Here is a 23,576-nt window from a genome sequence, read left to right on the forward strand (position 1 = left end):
TTTAATATTCGCTTCTATTCTAAGCGAAAAAAACGGAAGACATTTATTATGGAAAGAATAAAGCATTTATAAATTGAGATATACTATGCAAATCATCATGAGAGCTGTTAATTTTTTTTTCTCTCTGGTTTTCTTTTGTTCCAAACATAGGAGGAAAGTTTTCTATTTAAAGATCATTGAAATAAATGAATTTCACTTCTTTATGTCGATTCTTTTGTTAGTTATATTTTGCTTTTGAAAGAAAAAGAGTAAAAAATGTGTTTGGCATTTTGAATATAAAATAAACAATATTTAAAAATTTAAATATAAAATGTGTTTTACTATAATTAATGTTAATTCACTTTTTAATTAATTATTATCTTACTTTTTACATTTTAGTTTTAATTTATTAAAAATTATTTTTTTAAATTTTTTTAAATTTTATAAACGAAATTAGCCTGATAATTAATTTTTTTTATAATATATTAAAACATACAAAATAATTAAAACTATATGTTAATTTTTTATTTTCGTATGTGTAATTAAAAATTATATTAATAATGTATAAAAATGAAATCTTGATATTTCAAATGAAAAAAGATAAATGCTAGTTGTAAAAAATAAGCATAAAAAATATCAATCAAAATTTTCTTATGTTAAATAAATTTTAATTGTAAAGCCCAATTTGAACTACATTCCGGTTCAAAACATGGACCCATAAAAGGGGTCCGATCCTTCGATCCCTCGATCCCAAGTCCAAACTCTCCCCGTCCTTAGGCGTATAAAAAAAACCTCTGTCGGCCTTTTCAGATTTAAGAACCGAAAAAACAGAGAAAATTACAAAATTTCCTTCTGCGGAACTCAAGCTTACTGAAAAAGATTTTTATTTAATTTCTTTCTTGATTAATCTCTAATAGAAGCAAAGCGGAGAGACGTGTGTAATTAAAAGAAAACAAGAGAAAATTCAGTGCGGAAGATTCAAAGGCAAGGTAGAGGAGGCTCTCTCTTCTCTTCTCTTCCTCATGGCGCTGGCCTACATTTCTTGAATTCTTTTTTTCATCGTCATTTCTTCTTTCCAGTCCCAACGCCCACATCCAACTTGTTTGATAGAGACGTTTTTATTTGAAGCAATTAAATCACTGAATAATTTGGAAAGAGAAATCAAAGTGTTTTAAACGTAAATTTCTTTTTCTCTCTATCCGATCCATAATTTTACAATTTTCAATTTCGTTGTAACTCTTTCTTTCTCTTTTCCTTCGCTCTACGGTGGCTTCTTTATTTACACTTCTTGGAATTCGTTTTGTTCGTTATTTATTTCTTTTCAAGGTATTTCTGTTTGGCTTCCAGGAGAATGGGGCTGATTTCCGGGATGTTGATGGGGATGATCTTCGGGATTTCATTGATGGCGGGCTGGCGTCATATGATGAGGTACCGAAGCACTAAGCGAATCGCAAAGGTATCTTTATTTCCTTAACTTTTTTCAAAGTTCTTCATCTGCTTTGATTTCTTTGATTAGTTCAATTTCTTATTCCTTCGTTGAATTGATCGCAACTCCTTAAACTTCCTGTTAATTTTGCTATTTACATTGTTTGATGAAATGAGTTAAAGAGAATTCTGAAGTTGTTTCAACTTTTTGCCTTAATTTTTGGTTTTAAGTTTTAACTATCAATATTTCGGGTTTTAGAGAGTGGACTTAAAAGTTGTAGTGTAGGAATTTGAAACCTGAGAATCCCCTGAAGAGATATTGTAAATTTTGTGCAGAACATTAAGGCAGTTGTTATGTTATCGATCAAGGCAGTGAACATCATATTTGATTCAAACCAAGACCAACCTGGCCAGATATTGTTGTGTTTTGAATTGAGTTTAAGCAATAGCTTTATAGGTTAGTGAAGGAATCAACTCGTTAAACAACCTTGCACTTGTTATCAGTGGATGAGTTAGTTGTTGAATATTAATTTTGGATGTCCTTGAACAAGTGATGTGTCAGCTGAAGCATCCCCTAGGAGAAGAAGGATTTTTATTTTACTATTTATCATTCTCATTTAAAATCTGATTATACTTGGTTGTGCCGTAGTAAGAAATTAAATTAGCATTTTGAGGTGATTTTACAGTATCTTCTTCTATGCTTACTGTACAAGGTTCTCATGGGTTGTGTTTAAGTTCATTATATATTTGAGTGTTTGATGCAAAAATGTGGGAGAAGCACATGTCCCTTGCTTTGTCACTAAGGTAATAAACTAAATTTTAGTTCATCTTTATATCACTTAACCTTTCACTAGGGTAATTTAGATCTTGTGACTTAGTCAACTTTTAAACTTTTAGATGCATTCAACTTTTTGGTTTCTTATTAATCTTTATATTTGTGTTCTTTGACAGGCAGCTGATATAAAAGTTCTTGGGTCTCTTAACAGAGATGATCTGAAGAAAATTTGTGGTGATAATTATCCTGAATGGATATCTTTCCCTGTCTATGAACAGGTTGGTGTAATGGTGCCTTTAATTTGTACTCCTGTTAACGTTCTCGTAGACTGCAGTGATTGTTAGTATGTACTATATATAATATTTGCAAAGTTTGGTACACTTGGTTCACTTGTAATAGTGGAAATTCTTTCCTCACAGAATGTTTGAAATATGATCTGTTTCGGTTGTATACCTTATAATTGAAAAAAAAAAATCCATTCCTTTTCTGAATTAGCATGTACAATTAGCTTATGATTTCTTTTTTCTTGAATGGCAATTTTATTCTATACCAATTTGTTTGAGGTTTAAATTCATATTCATTATTCAACATTGGCTTTTAGTGTCTAAAATATGCATCTTTAAAGACTAGATACATCAGCATGTGTGAGGTACAGAAAAAATGTACTTACAATTTTGCTATTAAGATCTCATGCTTTGTAGTTGTTTACCATATTATACTATGTTGGCCCTTTTAGGTGAAATGGCTAAACAAGCAATTGAGCAAATTATGGCCTTCTGTTGCAGAGGTAAGCTACTTGTTCTTTGCAATAAGATTCATGATAGTTGCTATCTATTTATTTGAAGAAGGCTGAGAGAGATTATGCTAGTAAAGCTAAAAAAAGTTCGCAGTGTGGCTTTTGTGTAACTGAGGTTATGCACTAGAAGTCTAGAATGGATTAGATTAAGCAGCTTATTCAGCTCTTTTGATGTTTTGTTAAGTGGCAAAAATTTCATTTGTTCTATATGCAATATGTATTTAAATATTTTTGGTTGTTGATAATTCTACATCTTATATTGTAATGGAACCAAATTGAGTTTTCCTGTTTATAGACTTTTTTGGAATGGGAAACACATGAGGGAGTGAAAATCTGTAATAACTTTAAATGGCTTCCCATAATGAGTATTCTATTCATAAAGTATCAAGCCAAAGGTTGTTTAATGTGTTATTTTCAGGCAGCATCAGCGGTGATTAAAGAATCTGTTGAACCACTCTTGGAAGAATACCGACCTCCAGGAATAACTTCACTTAAGTTTAGCAAATTGACTCTTGGCACAGTGGCTCCCAAGATTGAAGGTATGACCCAATGGAAAATGCAACCTCGTTTTGCTTTCTTTTACTTGGTATAACCGCTGTATCTTTTAGCAAGGCAATTGTTATGGGCTTCTTCCAGCCAGTGGTGTTTTTCATGTTCTTAAGTCCTAAGGAGTCCATATACATGCTACATAAATGTATACATATCTATATGTCTTCCTAGTTCTGTGAATCATTTACTTAAAGAAGCTTTTTATCTTCTGAAAGGATAATCAAGCTTCTTGAGGCCATGGTTGTTCAATTATCTTTCTTACCATCTCTCTTGCGGTTTGTTTTCTCTGCAGTTTTAGCTCATTCAAGTCACATTTCCCCTTTTTTCCAAAGTTATTGATCTAAATTTTTGTGGAGATAGTCCGGTGCCTAGTTTTTTGTTGCAACCATTTTTCACGAAGGGGCACTTAAACTTGGTTATTTGCAAGATGTTAGGCCATGAGACTCAATGTATGCAATAGATCATTGGTTGTTTGTTACCAGTGACCATTTTACTGCTCAATATGATTTTTTAAAATTCTCTGTAAACTATTGTGAGCTCCTCCTTTTAAGCATTTCTACCTGCTTGATTACTTATGGACTGCTGGTATCTCTACCTGCATGATTATCTATGGACTGCAGGTATTCGTGTTCAGAGCCTTAAGAAGGGTCAAATCACAATGGATATTGATTTCCGGTGGGGCGGTGATCCAAGTATAATTTTAGGTGTTGAAGCAGCCCTTGTTGCTTCAATACCAATTCAGGTGTGCGTCAACAACCTTTCAAATTTTTCATGTATATTAAATTTAAATTAATTATATTTGAACACTGTACAGTGGTATATTTCTTTTGCCGTCTTTAGAGTTTGAATCTTATGACATGAGATTATTGGTTTAGTATTAGTGTGTTGCTCTGTGATGCAGTTGAAGGATCTTCAAGTTTTCACTGTTATTCGTGTCATCTTCCAACTTGCTGAAGAGATCCCTTGTATTTCTGCTGTGGTTGTCGCTCTGCTTTCCGAGGTACCATTAGAGTAGTTTCTGAATTGCTGCAAGTGTACCGGGGTTTTATGATGCTTTGGTTATATGATGCCACAAGAATATTGTTTCCAACCTTTATGGTGTCCTCTTTTCTTTGTCCCAGAATTTTTCTTTAGTTTCATTCAACTTTTGCTATTAAATGCTATTTATAAGTGGCCTTAATCAAAATTCCAAAGAATGTGAAGCGGCATGAATGAATCTACCTTTTTATAGTTTTGTTAAAATGACTGATTTCTTTTCAAAATTCAATCAGCCAAAGCCTAGAATTGATTACACTCTGAAGGCTGTTGGTGGAAGCTTAACAGCAATTCCTGGAATTTCAGATATGATTGATGTAAGTTTTCTTGGATTTGGTTTTTTACTTCTTTAATATGTTCACATGCTTTAATGATTTGGTACTCTTAGATACACTCATTAATGTTCTAGATTATCATATTCTGTAGGATACTGTGAATACAATTGTCACAGACATGCTTCAGTGGCCGCATAGAATCGTTGTTCCAATTGGTGGTATACCGGCCGATACAAGGTAATTCTGAATCTTTTGGTTTTGTGGTATTTTGCCATTTTGGGTCGTAAACTGCAATTTTTTAAGAAAAAAACTCAAGTTTTTGAATTGGTTTCAGTTTAAATGTCTAGAATTTTCTGGTATGGTTTCAGTTTGAATGTCAAGAATTTCTTGGTATGTTGGATGAATATTATTTCTCCGTTTGCTATGCAGTGAATTAGAGCTTAAACCAGAAGGAAAGCTGACAGTTACAGTAGTCAAAGCTAATGATTTAAAGAACATGGAAATGATTGGAAAGTCAGATCCTTATGTGGTTGTGCACATTCGACCTCTCTTCAAGGTTAAAACAAAAGTCATTGATAACAACCTGAACCCTGTTTGGAATCAAACATTTGAGTTGATTGCAGAAGACAGAGAGACACAGGCAATAACTGTAGAGGTTCTGAACCAGTTTCTCTATCCCTCTTTTTTCTTATGCTATCATACTTACCTTTCTACTGAATATCGTGCTTAAACTTGAAATTTCAAAAGTTTTTAGTTCTATTGACTGAATAATAATATACCTCGGATTCCTGTACATTTCTATAGTGTGGTCATGTTTGAAGTTTCCTCTATCTTCCTCATGTGATCACAAATGAGAATTTATTTTTGTTTGTTTTCTTTTACATATTATTTGCTAATGTTATGATATATAAAACCATTACATTTGCTAATGTTCATTATGGCTTCAAACAGGTTTTCGATGAGGACATTGGGCAAGACAAGAGACTAGGAATTGCAAAATTCCGTTTGATCGAACTGGAACCAGAAACACCAAAGGAGGTTAATCTCAGCCTTCTATCCTCGCTCGATACACTTAAAGTAAAAGATAAGAAGGACAGAGGAAGCTGTACACTTAAGGTAGACATTTTGTTTCAAGCTTCATCTATTTTATGACCTCAATGATACCATTGGAATGCCAGAAATGAGTGTTTTCTCCTTATAATCGCATCTAATTATTATTATTATTATTTTTTGTTGATACTCTGGTGAATGGGGATTTCCTTATCTTCTATTTTCAGTCTAGTATTGATTTTTTTCCGATTCACATAGTGTCTATTCTATAATTTCAGCTTTTGTACCATCAGTTTAGCAAGGAGGAACAATTGATTGCTTTGGAAGAAGAGAAGACAATCCTAGAAGAAAGAAAGAGATTGAAAGAAGCAGGAGTTATTGGAAGCACAATGGATGCACTTGATGGAGCAGCGTCGCTGGTTGGATCTGGTGTTGGTATGGTGGGTACCGGTATTGGTGCTGGAGTTGGGCTTGTGGGAAGTGGAGTTGGTGCTGGAGTTGGGATCGTCGGGAGTGGCCTTGGAGCTGTTGGCAGTGGACTGAGCAAAGCAGGAAGGTTCATGGGCAGGACCATAACCGGGGGGCATTCCAGCAAAAGAAGTGGAACCTCGACTCCAGTGAATAGCATCCAAGAAAATGGTGGCGCAAAACCACTTTAAACTCCAATGCTGAAGCAAGTGAATTTGGCCTTCAGTTTGTAGCATTTAGTTATTAAACAAAAAACAGTCCGCTTCTTCATTATTCTCTGCTTCTGTTCTTTCTGGTAGTCTGGAATTAGATTGCATAAATATTGTCCATTTTCCAGCTCGGTGTTAGTTGTGTTATCCTGTATCTCAATTGTCTGTTTGTAACTAAAATGTGTAACAATCGTTTGAAGATCATTTAAAGTTCCTCGCATCCTGACTGACTCCTAACTAATCTGTCGACTAATCTCAGTTTTATCCTGAGAAATTTGCAATGTCGACTAATCTCAGTTTTTCCAATCCAAGAAAATATTCCGGTCCATACAACGGAATCAAATCCTTGAAGACAAACAGCCTCGTTTTGCTGTCTCAAAGATCTGAATCCAACTTGACCCCAACTTCACTAAAACAAAATTTGATGTTGTTATAATCAACTGGCTGTCCTATCCTAGACAATCACTGGCCAAAAAAAAAAAAAAAATCCTAGACAATCTCTCAGGAAATATTATCACGTTGGAACACAAATTTATTAGTGCTAATTGTGAATAAATCAATAGTTCTTTTGGGTAAGACCAAGATTATTTAATTTAAGTAAGCGCATTGTATGAATATCATCATCACATTCATAGTGGCCTGGAAATATCGTTCACGAGTCCCAACCAATATAATTAAGATGTACCAAAACAAATTATTCAAGCCCCATGAATGACAGAGATTAAGATTATGGTACCTGCACCAAGGTTCCTTGAGCTTGCAATGCGCGTTCTAATGGTGTCTGACACAACTCAGTACCTGTAACTTAGTTGCCTGTTATTTGATATGAGCAGTATCCGATGGGTTAAACCCAGTTAAGCCAGTTTGGCTGTGCTAACGTCTACTGCACACAGTTGTTCACTACAAAATGGCACAGAAAACAAATTAAAGAGTTGAAAATTCGAAGAAAACAAACAAATACTAACAAGACAAACAAGACGCAAGTCTGTATCACTTCACGCGACATCCAATGCGCGTTGTCCATTCCCACTTCCTTAATGCGCCATCCATGGCTTCACAGAAGACAACAACTTTTGTAGATCTCGATCCCACGTGACCCCTCACTAGTCCTATGTTCATCACGTTGGCGCGTGTTCTTCACATTTCCCAACAGCTCAATGTGCAATCAGAACCTAACCCAATCACCATCTCATTAGTTATCACGTAATTGACAATTAAACCCAACAGACTCAACGTTCACAATTAAATTCGTGACCCTCCAACCACATTCTGACACGTCGACAAACCAAACACCATCATAAAAAACTCTCCACACTCGTTCTGTCACTCAACACTCCTCCCTCTTTTATCCAAAAAAAAATAAAATAAAATTAGAAATAAAACAAAATTTCAAGTACTCAATAGCAGGAAAATCTTCTTCTAAACGGTACAAGGAGAAGAAAAAGAAAGCAAATGAAATCATAACTTGCTTTGGTTGATTCTTTATTTTCAATCATGCCATCACGCTTTTCGCCACCAGAAATTATGGTGGAGGCGCCACCGCAGCACCATCGTCACCTCCACCTCCTCCCCCCACTACTCGCTGGAACCATAACTGTAACTATAATCCTTTTAACCGTCTTAACCATCTTCATCTACCGGAAGCTCTCTCGCAACCGCACCGCTCCATCGGAATCTCCACGTCACCGTCACTGCCGCCAATTCTCATACTCCCTCCTCCGCCGCGCCACATCCTCGTTCTCTCCTTCCAACCGGTTAGGCCACGGCGGATTCAGCTCAGTTTATAAAGGAAGTCTCCCTTCATCACCTCAACCACTCGCAATTAAAGTTATGAACTCAAAAGATTCATTGCAAGGAGAGCGTGAGTTCCACAACGAACTCTCTGTATCACGCGCCTTGGGTTCTCCCCACATTGTTCCTCTCATTGGGTTCTCTTCAGATTCCAGAAGAAGAAGGTTCGTTTTGGTTTACGAATTGATGGAAAATCGGAGCGTGCAAGACGCGCTGTTGGATAGAAAATGCGAAGAGCTGATGGGGTGGAATAGAAGATTCTGTGTTATAAATGATGTGGCTAGAGGGCTGGAGTATCTTCATCATTTCTGCGATCCGCCAATTATTCATGGAGATATTAAGCCAAGTAATGTTCTTTTGGATGGAGAATTCAAGGCCAAGATTGGTGATTTTGGGCTTGCTAGATTGAAAACGGAGGATCTAATTGAAGGGCTTGAAGAAGGCGAAGTCTTGAGGAAAAAAGATCTCTTTGGAGAAGATAACGGATCAATTTTAGAAGAAGCAGAGAGTGTTTTGACTGGGTTTGAAGAAGGGGCGAGTTTGACGGTTGCTGATAGGTCACCAGACAGCTGCGTTCTTAGAGTTTTAGATTCGGAGGCGTCGCCGGCTGTGTCACCGGAGATGGGGGTGGAGAAAGGGAGTGTTTTGTCTGAAGGTTTCTTTGATAGGGTTAGTGTGGAAAGTGGGAGAGATTTGGTTGGTAATAAAAAGGGTGGTTCAATAAGAGATTGGTGGTGGAAGCAGGATACTGGAGGTGGGTCTGAATCAGGGAGAGTGAAAGACTATGTAATGGAATGGATTGGCAATGAAATTAAAAAAGAAAGACCCAAAAATGAATGGCTTGCTTCTCCAAGCTCAGTTGACTATATTAATGACAGTAAGGTTTCCAGTTCGAATTTTGAGCAAAAGAAGGAAAAGATTCGGAAGAAGGAGAGGAATAGGAAGCCGAGAGAGTGGTGGAAAGAAGAATTTTGTGAAGAATTAACTAAGAAGAAGAAAAAAAAGAAGAAAAGAGGACTTAGTTCGAGTAATAATGGAGAATTCTGGTGGCAAAGAGATGAAGAAATAGTAGAAAGGAAAAAGAAGAAGAAGAAGCGTAGTAGAGGCAGCATTGATTGGTGGTTAGATGGATTTAGTGGTGAATTCAAAATTGGAAGAAGAAATTGCCAAGATTGTGCAAGTTGGGATATACCAAAGAGCGGTGGGATCAGTAGTACGCCTAGTATGAGAGGAACGGTTTGTTATATTGCGCCTGAGTATGGTTGTGGTGGCTTACTTTCAGAGAAATGTGATGTTTATAGCTTTGGGGTTCTGGTTTTGGTTGTAATCTCTGGTCGTAGGCCTCTCCAAGTGACGGCCTCGCCAATGTCTGAATTTGAGAGGGCAAATTTGATTTCTTGGGCAAGACAACTGGCTTACAATGGGAGGCTTTTGGAACTTGTTGATCCCTCCATTCATTCACTGGATAAGGATCAAGCATTGCTTTGTATTACCATTGCATTGCTTTGTCTGCAAAGATCACCAAGCAAGCGGCCTACCATGAAAGAGATTGTGGAGATGCTTTCTGGTGAGGCTGAGCCACCAAATTTGCCTTTCGAATTTTCGCCTTCCCCGCCATCCAATTTCCTGTTTAACTTCCGGAAGAAGGCTCGGTGAGTGTTAGATCTTTTATACTAGCATTTTGATTAATCATAAAGTATGTACCTAGTTGCAGGTCATTTGATCACTACTGGCTTATGTACAAATAGTTGCAAAAATGGGGAAAAAAGTTGCTTACATTATCTCATAAATGCGTCTCTTTTTGCTTGTTTTGCTTTTTATTTTTTTTTTCCCCTTTTTTAGGTGTTTGCTTGAGTCCACAAATCCTCCTTTAACACTTATTATTAACAGCTATGACTTAAGAATTTTCGGATCAGCCTCACTCTACTTGACCTTTGCTACCAGGAGTCCACTAGTGTTGAGTGTTAGGAATCCCAGGATTAACAGTAATGTAAAGCGACAAATATATTGCATTTTGCTTTTTGGACGGAGACGTGACCTTGATTAGATTTAAGTATATATATAAATTTGCTTTGTTCCTGGGGGTTTAATAGAGAGCCTGTCGCTTAAAAGCTTAATTACCTGATTTTTGGTTTCCTGTGGGTTCAGGCAAGCATTGCATTGTTCTTTTTCCTGACTTTTGCAACTATCGGGCCCAGAGAATAGATCTTTTTCGTTTATCTTATACCTTTCAGAAAGTAGCTGACTTTTATTTCAAGTATCGTGAAATTCAGTAGCAGGGGACAACTTTTGGTCCCAGTCTTTGATTTTGCATTATGACTACACACACTGTCACCTTCGGCTGAATTGATATGCAATTGCAACACAACCCAGAAAGACAGTCGAAGTTAGCATGAAAGAAACAGTGAATAAACGGTTTGCTAGGATCATCATAGACAATTAAACATGATTATTGATTAAAGAAATTATTCGGAACTAAAAAGAAAATGAAGTAGCTGCTATGAGTCGACAAACATGACTCTACTCATCATAAAAAACGAGAGGACGAGTGACTCGTCAAATTTCAGGAAATCGGGCAATAAACAGTCGATGAGACCATGATGGATGTTCTGTAATGAAGTTGCTGTAATGGAAACCATAAAAACTGTGATTAAATTACAGTTACCTTCCAAAGCTCCAATCTATATTATATTAGCTGCACGTTATTACCATGTTAATTTGTACCCTCCTACTATCATACCATGTTCCTCAAGCATCTGAACCAGAATTAAACGTTCGATCAATCGCCAATTTCGGAAGACTTGTAGGAAAACATCAACTTCTAGTTTCAAATGATAAATTCCTTAATAATATTCAAAATGGCCTGACATCTTTGCTTATCCACGAGATCGATATTATGGAACCCCATAAGATCGCACCGTGCTTCAACATGAACCCCTTGCCTAACCATCATATCCACGAATTCTTGCACCCTATCAAACATTGGGTCCATATTGAACGAAATCACCAAACACCTCCCTATCGAACTGGCCTTTCTCATGTACGGTTCATCCTCCAATGGATTACAAAATCTATGGTCACGATCAGTTCCCTTAGGCAATGCTAACTCCCACAACAGATCAAGTACAGGTAATGGTGTCAACTGATCCGTCGCATATGTCAACTCTGATGGCAATCTTTGTTGCCCACCGAACATTGGTTGGTTCAAAAAGATACCAATAACATTCAAAGGCTTTATATCGTTATTCAGAGCTTTTAAAGCAGCATGAAACGCAATATTGCCACCGCTGCCACGCCCACCAAGGTAACATCTTGTAAAATCTCCAAAATCTCTTAGCCATTTTTCTCCGTCTGGGTCCAAAGCCTGTTTCTTCACCCAGAGGATCGTGTCAACGGCATCTTCATACTGTGATGGAAGCCTGTGCTCGGGAGCGAGGCGATGGTCGACTGCTATGACAATGGAAGGTATTTCGCTGGCAAGGGCAGAGCAAAGTTGATGAGTTGTGATATTGGCAGCGCTATAGAGGACGAAGCCGCCACCGTGGAAGTAGAATATTATGGGGAGTCGTGCCACAGTGTTGTCGTTAGAGGGCAGTTTGGTGGGGCGGAAAATGCGTGCCCAGACCATTGTTTCGTCGTTGACGGTGACATCTTTGGAGACAGTAGGGAGACCTGGAATTATCCCGGGGTTGGCGTCGGTGTTGGGGAAGTTGTTGAGGCGAGTGATCGTACCATCAGGGTTGAGGCGTATACCGAGATGCTGGTATGGGTCGAATTTCGACATGTTTATGGTGAGATTTGGCGTGTAGATTATAAGAAGAAGATAGTTAAAGTGCGATGGTTTTACATGACATGTGACCAATTCCAAGGTCGTTGGAAATTTGAGATAACAGATTTCCTGAAAACACCTGGATTGTCGGATGCGTGGAACGGCTTTGGAGCCTTAAGATTAGGCCTCTTTGACGCCATCTTAGAATTGTTTGACTTTTTCTATGGTTTTTTATTTCAAAACCCTTTGAACAATTTTTTTTTAATAAACATAAAATCGTATACTTAATTTTGTAGAAAACTAGCATTTTAACCAGTGCCATCACAGAATTTTTGTATTATTTTTTATAATTTCAAAAAAAAAAATTATTAAGTTTATTTTTTTATATTACTTCAATAAAAGAATATGCAAATTTTTATTGATTTATTATATATAATCATACATTCCTAAATGTATTTTGAGCTTTGGCATTACTTAAAATAAAAAATAAAAAAAAATTAGTTTTTTTATGAAATCTTTAAAAAAAAAAAAAAGAAAACAAAGAGAGTTCCGTGATAATATATTCTGACACTGTATTTAAAAAAATGAGTGTTGACTATTGATAATTCTTATTAAAAGTAAGTCTCCATAATCTTATAACTCTAAAATACTGATAAACTGATTTTTATTTTGTATAATAATTAAAAAAAAAAAAAAAAACAGCTACCATGGAATAGATGAAACCAAAAGGAGAGTCTATACACCATTGTACTTTTTAGAATAAATTACCTTTAAATTTTTAAATGGATATTATTTTTGTTTTTAAATTTAAAAAAATTTGCTCATCTTTTAGAATAAGTAAAAAAAAAAATTGATGATTCTGTCACTTGATTTGTCATTTCTAACGTTAAATGTTAGTTAACAACACGTGCTAGCAATTGGACATATTTTTTATGTAGAGAAGTAAAAGAGTTTAAAATAATTTTAAATAAAAATTTAATAATTATTTAAGTTGTTAACTTTTCAATAAAATTAAGTTCTGAATTTTATATTTTAAATTAAATGAATTCTTAAATATTTATTTTTTATTTAATTAAAATTTTAAATATATATTTTTACCTAATTAATCCGGATGAAAACAATTAACAATTTTTTATTTAATAAAAATTTAATTAATGAAAACAAATGATTGAAGATTTAATTAATTGTGAAAAAATAAATAAATAAAATTTTAGTTCAGAAAATTTTTTAACACTTTTACTATTTTTTAAAAAATAAAATTAACCTTTGTGAAGTCTAACCGATGGTGACGAGTCAATTCGCTTATATTTCGTCGTCAATGGCCATCTATCTTTTTATTCTTTTTTTTTATTTTTTTTATTTTCAAAAGTTTTTTAATTATCAAAACTACCTCCAAAAATCATTATAAAATACTCAAAAAAATCTCTAAAATAAACTTAAAATTTTAAAATTATCCAAAACAATTTCAAAATACTCTCCATACCTTAAACATAATAAAAAAATTTTAAATAAACTTTTTTCATAATCTGCACGTGTTTTCAATTAATATGAAGTGAACAAAATAGGATCAATAAAATACTTTTTAAAATTAAAAAAAAAAAAAAAACTTAAATAAATAATTTAACTTACATATATTTTTATCTGTAGACATTTATTTGATTGACACTTGTTTTCTTTTAATTGAGGAATCGTGTCCTATTGGTGGCTATAACCGAGAGTCCACATTGATTGTCAATGTACGCCCGGAGTCCTAAACAACAACGAACCGGCTCAGGTAGAGCTAGTCAAAGACTCGAAGTCATGCAGTGAACATATTACTACAGACTCGACCAGAAGGAACAGAAAAACCGCACCGTTCGACATCCTCTAATCCAGATCCTACGGTTTTGGAACGTAGATTGAACTGCAACTTCTCGAGGTTTTAGATACGATATTGAATACTCTAGATTTTTATTTTTTGCGAATCAGATAGATATTTCAGGTCTACTTTTGGCGATCCATTACTTCTCCTTGCGGTGCTTCTATCTTTCGCTTTTCTCTTTGAAGGGTAAAACGTCATAGAAACCCGCTGCGATGACAGGCGGTGGAGGGGAAGCGCCACTGTCACCCTCCGCCAACGGTGGCGAATTTCTTCTCTCTTTACTCCAAAAGGCCCAACCAGATCATCAACAACAAAAACAATCTCCATTACTCTCTAGCGTGACTCCCATGACCATACCTCCACCACAATCGCAACCGCAACAGCAGCTACCCCTCGCCATCGATCCGGCCGTTGCAGCGGTGGGACCCACAGTCCCTTTCCTCCCATCGTGGCAATTGAACGAACGCGATCTCCCGAGTCCCTGGCCCCATACATTCTCTGCGCCTTTCGCTCCTAATTTTCTAGTTTTTCCCCAAAACCCTTGGTCTTCACCGGCTAACCGATTCGCTGGTAATCAAGGAGCCTTAATGGATGACTTAAGAAGGCTAGATTTGGGCTCACCATCATTTTTCTTTCTTTTAATTTGGTGTTCAAGTGGTTGCCTAGATTTTCATATGTTTTATGTTAGATGGCAATTTGCTGATTTGGCTTTCTTTAACTGATTTGTTTTCTATTTATTAATAGCTGCTTCTTAGGACCTTTTTTTTTTTTTTTTTTAAAGTAATGCTATGTTAATGAGCTATGATGACAATTTGTGCACTTTGCAGTTTTGTAAACTTGATTAGTTGATTACCCCTAAATCCCTAGTGGCAATTAGTACATGCTTTTTTGTTTTTTGTAGGTGGTTGATAATTCAAGATGAGAAAATATTGTGCCCAAGTTCAATTAGTACATGCCCCCCAAAGAAATCTTTATTTTACATCCTGTAAGATTCATTGTCTGATTTATATTAGTGTGTGATGATTTGATTCTGAATGCTCTTTTTTTTCTTGTGATCTTTGTTTTATATTTTCATTGAACATTTTGTTATCATTTCCAGATGATATACTTCCTTAACGTGTTTATAGAATATCACACCCGAAGTGTAGATTGTTTATTGTTAAACTTTAAAAAAAAAAAAAAAATCAAGTATAACTTGCTAATTGCCTCGTGTACAGACACTGACTCGTGCTAGGGTACCCATAGTAAAGCTTATGGATTCAGCAACTGGAATTTCCTGTAATATATGCATAAACAATGTTTGGGCTGTAGTGAATACTAAGCTTCTGCAAAATTATGCAAAGATAGACGCTAGATTACGGCAGTTAGCTTTTATTGTCAAACACTGGGCCAAATCCAGAGGAGTCAATAAAACTTACCAAGGAACACTATCTAGCTATGCGTGAGTTATTTGCAACTATAATTCTATTCCCATAATTACCAATGTAGTCTTTTTGTTTTTAGAATAAATAAACTTCCATTAATATTAACATCAATTGATTACATCTTATTGGATGCCCTCTGGCATACCAACTGAACCCACTCTAAATCTTGACTCAAATCACATTCAATTTTCCTATGTCCTTATGAATGTCAGATTATACTTTAACTTAGAACTCTAGCCCCTCACGCTGTCCTGCATCAAGTATAATCCAATTATGTTTGGCTTGCTTTGTAATGAATAAAAGCATAGATAAAAGTACAAGCTAATGATGGACAATTTAGGTAGGATTTATACACCTAAAAAAAACGGAGGACACATCCATGGATGGCTTAATTTAATTTGCAGCTGTAAAGTCGCCTACATATGCTAATGTTTGTGTGTTCTTAACTTTTGTTTTTAATTTGTATTTTCTTTGCAGGTATGTTTTAATGTGTATTCATTTCTTACAGCAGCGTAGACCTCCTATCCTTCCATGCTTGCAGGTGTGTGCTTTTTTGCTTCTCATCTGTATCAGGAAAGAAAGAATTTATGACTAAAATATTATTCCTATATCTGCTAATTCAGTATGCTCTATTATTTTGTTTCTATGGTGCAAAAACTTATGGAACTTAATAATTTGGATTTTGTCATACCTTTTCTACTTTATTATTGGTCGTAATTTTCTTCTCCTAAATAGTAAAGGCAACATAATATTGTATTTGCCTCTTTACCATTTTCATTTTTATTCATCGATTGTTTAAAATAAAATGCCACCTATTAATACTGTTTTTGACATGTCTTGTTTAGTCAGCTCACATATTAACAGTGTTTAAGGATAAAGGAGTAAATTAACAGTGTATCTTAAATGTTTGCCCTTGCCTTGTATTGCCCTGGTATGGAAAGGAATGGTAGAGAGAAGTGCATAATATAATGAAAGGGGGACAGACACGACAAAGAGAGTTATATAATTTAATGAATGGAAAAACCTGTCACAGAAACAAGTGGACTTTTTATAATGAGTTTTGATTTTTCATCGGTTAGGTGTTGCAGTCATAATTTTACCGGTCTTGCTCATGAATGATTGTTGGTTTTGTTTCCTATGACAAATCCATATGGTCCGTAATAAGCATTGGGTTAGTTTCGTGTCACATCTATTCACAGCCTTTATTCCTGTGCATGAAACATTTCATGAGAAGCTTTGGTTCTGTTTGTTTCTCTCTTACCAAATACCATGACCGTAAATGTTGTTGGGTTATTCATTTGGATTATGCTTTTGCTAATTATCTTTCAGGGGATGGAGACAACCTACTCTGTCACCGTGGATGATGTCGAGTGTGCTTACTTTGATCAGGTTGAAAAACTTCGTAATTTTGGATCTTGTAACAAGGACTATTGCTCAACTGGTGTGGGCATTCTTTAATTATTGGGCATATGGTCATGATTATGCCAAATTCAGTAATATCTGTTCGCACAGGAAGCATAATCAGGTGAGAGATGCAAACTCTTATATTTTGCAGGAACTCTACTTAAATAAATTTTGTTTTTCTTTAATTAAGCAATACTACATTAGATGTAGGGATGGGGAATAGTAGGGATAAGATAAATGCCATTCTTTTGTCTAGGCAAATCTCATGATAAACAAAAAAATGTTTCTCATTGATGACCTCCATTGGTACAGTAAGCAAGAAAAAGACTGGACGAGGAGAATTGGCAATGATCGTCACTTAATCTGCATAGAGGATCCTTTTGAGACATCTCATGACCTTGGCCGAGTGGTGGACAAGTTCAGCATTAGAGTTGTAAGAGAAGAGTTTGAACGCGCCGCTGATATTATGCAGTATGATCCAAATCCTAGTGTTACACTCTTTGAACCTTATGTTCCTAGTTAACAAAACCTTGTCCAAGTGTGTAAAAATTTAACCATGGTTAAAGCTATTTGGTTTTATAGCGTGCTTCCTCTCACCACCCCATCTTCAAGTGTCCTTTGCTTCATAATTTGTATGTTAGGGCTTACGGCTTAAATCAACATAAATTAATTATGATTGTAACCGAGTTGCTTAAATCAATTAATTAAGTCCTACGATTATTTATTTTCTATTGCTTATATTCAGCTGCACTAAACCCAACAATCTCTTTCAAAACAGAAAAATACAATATTTGCTTTATTGGATGAGAATTTCTGCTTTGAGCTTTAGGGTCAAATGGTTTTATCGGTTGGATTATTTAAGTCAATATTCGGTTAATAAAAATATTTATAAATATTATAAATAAAATTACAGAATAATTAAAAATCAAGCAAATTATTGGTTTTTCTTATAAACCCAACAAATTAATTCCAATTTTTTTAACAATCATGCTTTTGTGTGCTCAGACATGTATTCATCATGTATCGTTATTATTGGCAGAGCAAAAACATTATAAGCTCTATAACTATGGTGTTTTTTTTTTTTTTTTTTGACTTCTACGAGGAAAAAAATGGAAGTACAATAATTTTCCTCCGATGACGAAAGCATATTTTCTTATACTATATAATAAAAAATAGTAATATTTAGTTTTTATACTATATAATTTCTTAATGGATTTACTCAATATGACCTTGTAAAGACGAAATAACAATCATATTGATAATTTAGATTGCAAAATCATGCAACTATACAAGTGGCTGAACATGATAAGCTGTGTTTCAATCATCAAGTACATTTTCGAAAAGGTTAAATTTTAGTGCAAACATAAGTATCATTTACTGTAAATCATTGAATGGTACAGAGCTTCTTTAATTTTCTTTGAGACAATTGTGAAAAGAGTACACTTTAATTACGAAGCAATCATTGGATGATTAGACCACTAAATATAATTAATTATTAGTGCTAATTGTGGAATCCAATTAAGATATTTATTCTCTCTTTAAAGGTATTTTTAATAAAAATATATATTATAAAAAAATTCATATATACTATATTTTATTTACGTATATATACTATTTTTTTATTTACATATAAATATTGATATTAAATACTATACTTTTTTATATATCTATATATATATATACATTATTAAATTTATTAGAAAATAAAATATAGATATATATTATTAAATTTATTAAAAAATAAAAATTTACTTAAAACCTATTAAGCCACTTCAAATTATTCAAATTCTAACTTGACTTATTACTTAAGCTCAACTTGATAATGAATATGCCCTCAAGGATTTTTTTTTTTTTAAATTAAACTCAAAGAATAATTTAAGAGTAACTTCAATCGTTTGCACCTGTAATTCTCACCAGTAACAACTGCTTATTTTTGCATACATTTAGGACTCCATCAGGTGATACTGCTTCAAGCAGTGATTCAAAATGAAAATTGCTTAAGAAAACATAGAAATTTAGTATATTTGAGATATAAAAACTCATACATATTAAATCCTGCAAAACGATCCATTGTTCGAAAAATACGGTGGACTCAGGTTCATATGAGGTTCACTATTCTGTCTAAAATTAACTTATCTCCAAAATGGAGAGGGGGTAAAAATTCATGGGGTGTTTTCACAGGTTAACATTGCATACAATTTCTTAACTCGTTCCAATGGGTGAGTGCTTGAGGGAATGAATTTAATGAATTACAAAGAAAAATAAACAATGTGGGATAGAGAGAGAAGCAAAGCAAAAAAAAAAAATGTTATGATTAATCAGGTTCATTCACTAAGGTTGCAGCTGCGAAGGTAGGGATGATCATACTTGATGTACTTGGTCCAGTATAGTCGATATTTTGTCATAGCCAACTCCAGCCACGGTTTCATGTTTCCATTGTAGTGGATAACTGCTGCACGTTCAATTTCTCTCTTGTCTACACTTGGATTATAGCCCAGACCAAGTACATGCCATGACTTCTCAAGTGGATGTGTCAGACCATAAAATGTAATCAGCCCTGCAGGGAGTGTCCCAAGCTTCCACAACACTCTATCTTCATTCTGATAAACATTTAAACAATGTAAAAGAAAAAAAAAAAAATCAGAACATACAACGATTATCCTTGGTCTTTTTAATGTTAAAACTCAGAGTGATCCAAACAAGTTTTCTTCATGCATCTCAGCAGAATTCAATTATACCAAAGCATTAATTAACTATAATACAAATACAATCACTTTGCATATATAACTTAAGCAACATGTCAGCAAATGATATATGATGATTGCGAACTTGTGGATTTGACCCCTCAACACCTAAATGATTTATCTGTATGCATGCATGAAGGTGGGTGTGTGTGTGTGTGTGTGTGTGTATGTATGTGACGGAGAAAATAAATAACATAAAATCAGATATATGGCCTTTTCATAGACTCACCATATTTTGCCACTTGTGGTATATGCCAGTTATATCCTTCTTTTTCCACTCCTTGAGATCAAACATATTCATTCCATATGCCCATCCACAAGCATTAGGATTAAAGTTTCGTGAAATATGAGGATTTGAGAAGTTTAGATACTTATCGAAACGATGAAAGCTTTCACCACAAGTTTCTACTGCACCATTTACTTTTCCATGGAGATCCACAGACCATAATCCAGTCAAGTCTTTCTGGACAACAATGTCATCATCAAGAAAGAGGATATTATCTAACTTAGGGTATACCTGTGGCAGATAGAACCGCAAGTGGTTAAGCATTGAGAGATACTTTGGGTTTCGATACTTCAAGTTTGAAGATCCATATGTGGTTGGATGATCTGCCTTGAAATAATATTCCTTCATTGCAGCAGTCTCAAGCTGCCGTAGGACAGGGCAATAGGATGAATTAAGCCACTTGAATTCATCAACATTTTCAACATGAATGGTGGCTTTTCCCGGGGGATTTAACAGAAACCACATGTTCATTGCTCCAAAATTAAGTTTATCGGTAACAAGATGGAAAACATGTTTTGAAGGATCCTGCAACACCACCAAGAAGAAAATTTAGTAGACTGCAGCAGAGTCTCAATTCTTAAAAATCTAACAATCAATTTCTATTCTAGAAGTGCAAAAAGGAAGAGCAACTTAGACAGTTACGCAAGATAAGGCAGCTTATATCACCTTAGCATTCATGATAGTTGAGTTGACAACAACTGATGCAGCCAAGACATTATCAGAGAAGAGGGCATAATGGTAGAAATATGGTTTTTCCAAATTCTCACTTCTAGGGAACTTTCTCTTCTCTAGGGGAAGGAGATAGTATTCTATGGTCAAACGCATCGACAAGCAATGGATCGCATTGGGAATTGTTTTGGCAGCTAATTGACTAAGGAACGTGCTCTGTTTTTTCAAGCTCCTAACTTGTTCTTCTGATATCTGAAGAATTGCTCTGAGCTTTCCGGTGACCAACTTGCAATCATACAATTGCTCTCTTGCTTTCGATAAAACCGCACCCATTGCTTTAATTTTCACAGGGGCACTAAACAAAGTTGTATGGGAACACAAAATAAGAAACTGCCAGAATCACCAAGATCAAAAACAGGAGGAAACATAGACTACACATTGCCAATGAGATTAAAGATTCAACATCCTTTTACCTGTGAGGTAGATCAGCATCAGCTGTTGACTCTCCTAAGGCACGCTGACTCTCTTTGAGCCTGATCTGCAGTTCTTGTAGGAAGTCAAGCTTATTTTTCAACTTTGCTATACCTACATAAACCTTTGCCATTATAATTTGATCCCTCATTAAGCGTACTGTGGAATCAGAGTTATCATTCTCATTTTCTTTCCTCCATATATTGTATTTGCCCAGAACTGCAGAGTCCACAGCTTTGGATCGTTCAATGGCTGCATTTTCAAGTTTCACAGTAGCTTCATCATCTTGTTGCACCAATTCAGCTGCCCGCTTCTTGCGTCTATTATCTCTAAGTTGCTGAAAGGTAAGTAAAATGCCTATTTATAATATACTTCTTTATAATACTAAAGCATACAGTAAATCAAAAGATGTTAATTACCCTTCGAAGTGTTTTAGCAGGTGTATCATGTGAATGATCATCTGCATGAAATAGGCAGGTCAGCATGAAAGAAAAATTTACCAAGAACGTTATGTTTATTGTGAGACATTACCATCTAAAAGCTTTCCCTCTTTAACTTGAGATATTTCTTGTTTCAAGTCTGTAGTCTTTTGGTTTGACTTTGAACATGTGAGAATCCAATAAACATCAAACAATCAGCAACTAATATCAGAAAAAAAGTTCCAGCAAAAGGCTGTAGAAAATAGAAAAGTGTCCAATAGATGTGAATTGTGAGGTAAAGCATAACTATGACCCCAACCTGAGAAGTACCATTATCCTCAACTGATATCTCTACCCTAGTAACTTTCCATGACGCAGACAAATTGCCTTTTCTGAAAGAATCAAGACTTAGTGGCCCCAAATCAACCGTGCTTGTAGTTACAACATCAATAACCTAGAATTGATTTAAATGTGGCATCAGATGATAAATATAATTGACAATTAAAATCTATCACTCGTCAGAGCAAGAAACATGATTAACTCATATTGCATATTCTCCTATATGCATCTACCTCTTTAGTGAAAAGGTTTTTGATAGATTGCAATGCCAGCTTTTCCCTCCAATCAACATTCTGCAAAAGTCAACCATTTAAAAATCTTACAAAGTGAGTATAAAGAAGCCACAAGCGTCTGTCATTCATTATATATGCAATGAAAATGGAAAAGCTTTTAAAGAAGCAACCTGTTTGGTAAAACCACTTTGAACACCATTTTCATCTGCACAAGAAACAATAATCGGTACAAAGATCAGATGCAATCATGTGGAAAACACGAAAATGTTCAAACATTAAAAAGGCAAGAAACTCAACATGGATAACAACAAATTCATATCTCAAAATTAGATTCACAAAGCAATTCAACAAAATTTTGCTGGGCTCATCAGATGAAGTCTTTGTTTCAACTAAAAATCTGATGAATTTCTAGGTTAAAAGTTCTATTATACATTCAAACTAAAAAAAAAATGCCAACCAAAGCTCAGAATCAATTACTAAAAAATAAGGCTTTTAAAAAAAAAAAAAAATTATGAGAGCGAAATAACAGATTTATCAATCAACCAAACAACGAATTAATTGATCAACATTTTCGAAATTAATTATCCGAAATGCAAAAGGCAAATGAATCTTAAAATCAAAGTGAGATCTGGTAATTAGTAATTAAAAATGTGGGGGAAAATGAAGAGAAAAAAAACGAACCAGATATATAAAGCCCTCTACCGACGAAGAAAACAAGTGGAGCGAGAACTGAGAAGACAACAAGAGTCACGAAAGGCAATCGAAATCCAGAACTTTTGTTCCTGTGGATTCCCACACTGGACAGTCCCCGCTTCAACGCCATTAGCTATGAAAGCCTAACAACAACAACAACAACAACAAAATCACTCAGAAAAAGAAAAAGTGAGGAATTAAAATGTGGAAAAGGAGAATTACGAGTTAACAGTAAGGAGATCTCGTGAAACTGAGAGCAGCAGATCTGTCACCATAGGAAAGCAAGCATCTGATAAAGTGTCAATCACATGCTTTATCTTTTTCTATTGTAAGATAATTCTTCTTACGTTTTTCGCTTTCATGATATTTTATCTCTTTGAGAAAGAAAGAGAGATGGGGATAAAATTAAAACGATGTCGTTTTTATCTCTACTCTGGGCGAGCCCACCCTATTCTGACAAACTAATATATGCTCAAAATCTTAGTTACGAATCCCACTTCCATAAAAAAAATAAAATAAGATATCTACCAAAATGATTTTGAGTTGAAAAGGTGGACTTTGTTATAACTTAAAATCATGACAATAAGTCTTCCGCATTTTGATCCAGTGATCTAGTCAGCTTTATAAAACTATAAAAAGTTTTACTTTCGAGTCAGGATTTCTTCTTTTTTTTTCGGGTATGCCCTCCCCTGACAAAAAAAAACAATCACAGCAATAGATTTTTTCCTTTTAATGGAAATTTGATTGCAGCAAGGAAACGGAGAGAAGGCTTCTTTTCTTGCTTTTTTATGTTTCTTTGCATTTTTGTTGATAATGCTGATAACCCCATGGTGGGTAATTGGTAAAATTTTTATAATCTGTCTAATTTCAATTATAATCGAACTTATTTTCTAATAAGAGTCTAACAGCTTA

General features: G+C 34.9%; 3 protein-coding genes and 2 pseudogenes across 11 annotated transcripts; 3 read left to right on the top strand and 2 right to left on the bottom strand.

Moving 5' to 3' along the window:
* The first annotated feature begins 793 nt into the window (after nt 1–793).
* LOC111313811 (calcium-dependent lipid-binding protein-like) lies at nt 794–6,781 on the top strand. 7 transcript variants are annotated; one of them, XM_089752142.1, is made up of 13 exons: nt 794–968; nt 1,059–1,156; nt 1,306–1,435; nt 2,356–2,457; nt 2,916–2,966; nt 3,394–3,514; nt 4,145–4,266; nt 4,426–4,524; nt 4,796–4,876; nt 4,986–5,071; nt 5,264–5,489; nt 5,786–5,950; nt 6,163–6,781. In XM_089752142.1, the coding sequence occupies exons 3-13, from the start codon at nt 1,331–1,333 to the stop codon at nt 6,541–6,543; spliced, it is 1,539 nt and encodes a 512-aa protein (XP_089608268.1). In that variant the 5' UTR covers nt 794–968; nt 1,059–1,156; nt 1,306–1,330; the 3' UTR covers nt 6,544–6,781. The 7 variants fall into 7 exon arrangements, with proteins under 7 accessions (XP_089608268.1, XP_022770318.1, XP_089608270.1 ...); XM_022914583.2 differs by having other exon boundaries at nt 1,327–1,435; XM_089752144.1 differs by lacking the exon at nt 2,916–2,966.
* Nucleotides 6,782–7,938: 1,157 nt separating this feature from the next.
* Nucleotides 7,939–10,142, top strand: LOC111313812 (receptor-like serine/threonine-protein kinase At2g45590). Its single transcript, XM_022914589.2, has one exon. It carries the CDS (start codon nt 8,056–8,058, stop codon nt 10,006–10,008), a length of 1,953 nt encoding a protein of 650 aa, XP_022770324.2. The 5' UTR covers nt 7,939–8,055; the 3' UTR covers nt 10,009–10,142.
* Nucleotides 10,143–10,865: 723 nt separating this feature from the next.
* LOC111313296 (putative carboxylesterase 9 pseudogene) lies at nt 10,866–12,287 on the bottom strand (annotated as a pseudogene). Its single transcript, XR_016332324.1, has one exon. The product of XR_016332324.1 is annotated as a putative carboxylesterase 9 pseudogene (transcript).
* Nucleotides 12,288–13,737: 1,450 nt separating this feature from the next.
* Nucleotides 13,738–17,397, top strand: LOC111313010 (UTP:RNA uridylyltransferase 1-like; annotated as a pseudogene). Its single transcript, XR_016332361.1, has 7 exons — nt 13,738–14,703; nt 14,810–14,813; nt 15,082–15,099; nt 15,200–15,423; nt 15,884–15,947; nt 16,736–16,931; nt 17,123–17,397. The product of XR_016332361.1 is annotated as a UTP:RNA uridylyltransferase 1-like (transcript).
* Nucleotides 17,398–18,805: 1,408 nt separating this feature from the next.
* LOC111313813 (polygalacturonate 4-alpha-galacturonosyltransferase-like) lies at nt 18,806–22,999 on the bottom strand. The gene is made up of 11 exons (XM_022914590.2): nt 22,887–22,999; nt 22,653–22,807; nt 22,142–22,176; nt 21,972–22,031; nt 21,719–21,853; nt 21,512–21,578; nt 21,400–21,440; nt 20,983–21,317; nt 20,507–20,864; nt 19,784–20,365; nt 18,806–19,410 (listed from the first exon to the last, which is right to left on the bottom strand). Exons 2-11 carry the CDS (start codon nt 22,792–22,794, stop codon nt 19,135–19,137), a joined length of 2,031 nt encoding a protein of 676 aa, XP_022770325.2. The 5' UTR covers nt 22,795–22,807; nt 22,887–22,999; the 3' UTR covers nt 18,806–19,134.
* Between the last annotated feature and the right edge of the window lie 577 nt (nt 23,000–23,576).

This window comes from Durio zibethinus, chromosome 23, assembly GCF_047325235.1.
Source record: "Durio zibethinus cultivar Kanyao isolate XHJ-2024 chromosome 23, ASM4732523v1, whole genome shotgun sequence".
NCBI lineage: Eukaryota > Viridiplantae > Streptophyta > Magnoliopsida > Malvales > Malvaceae > Durio > Durio zibethinus.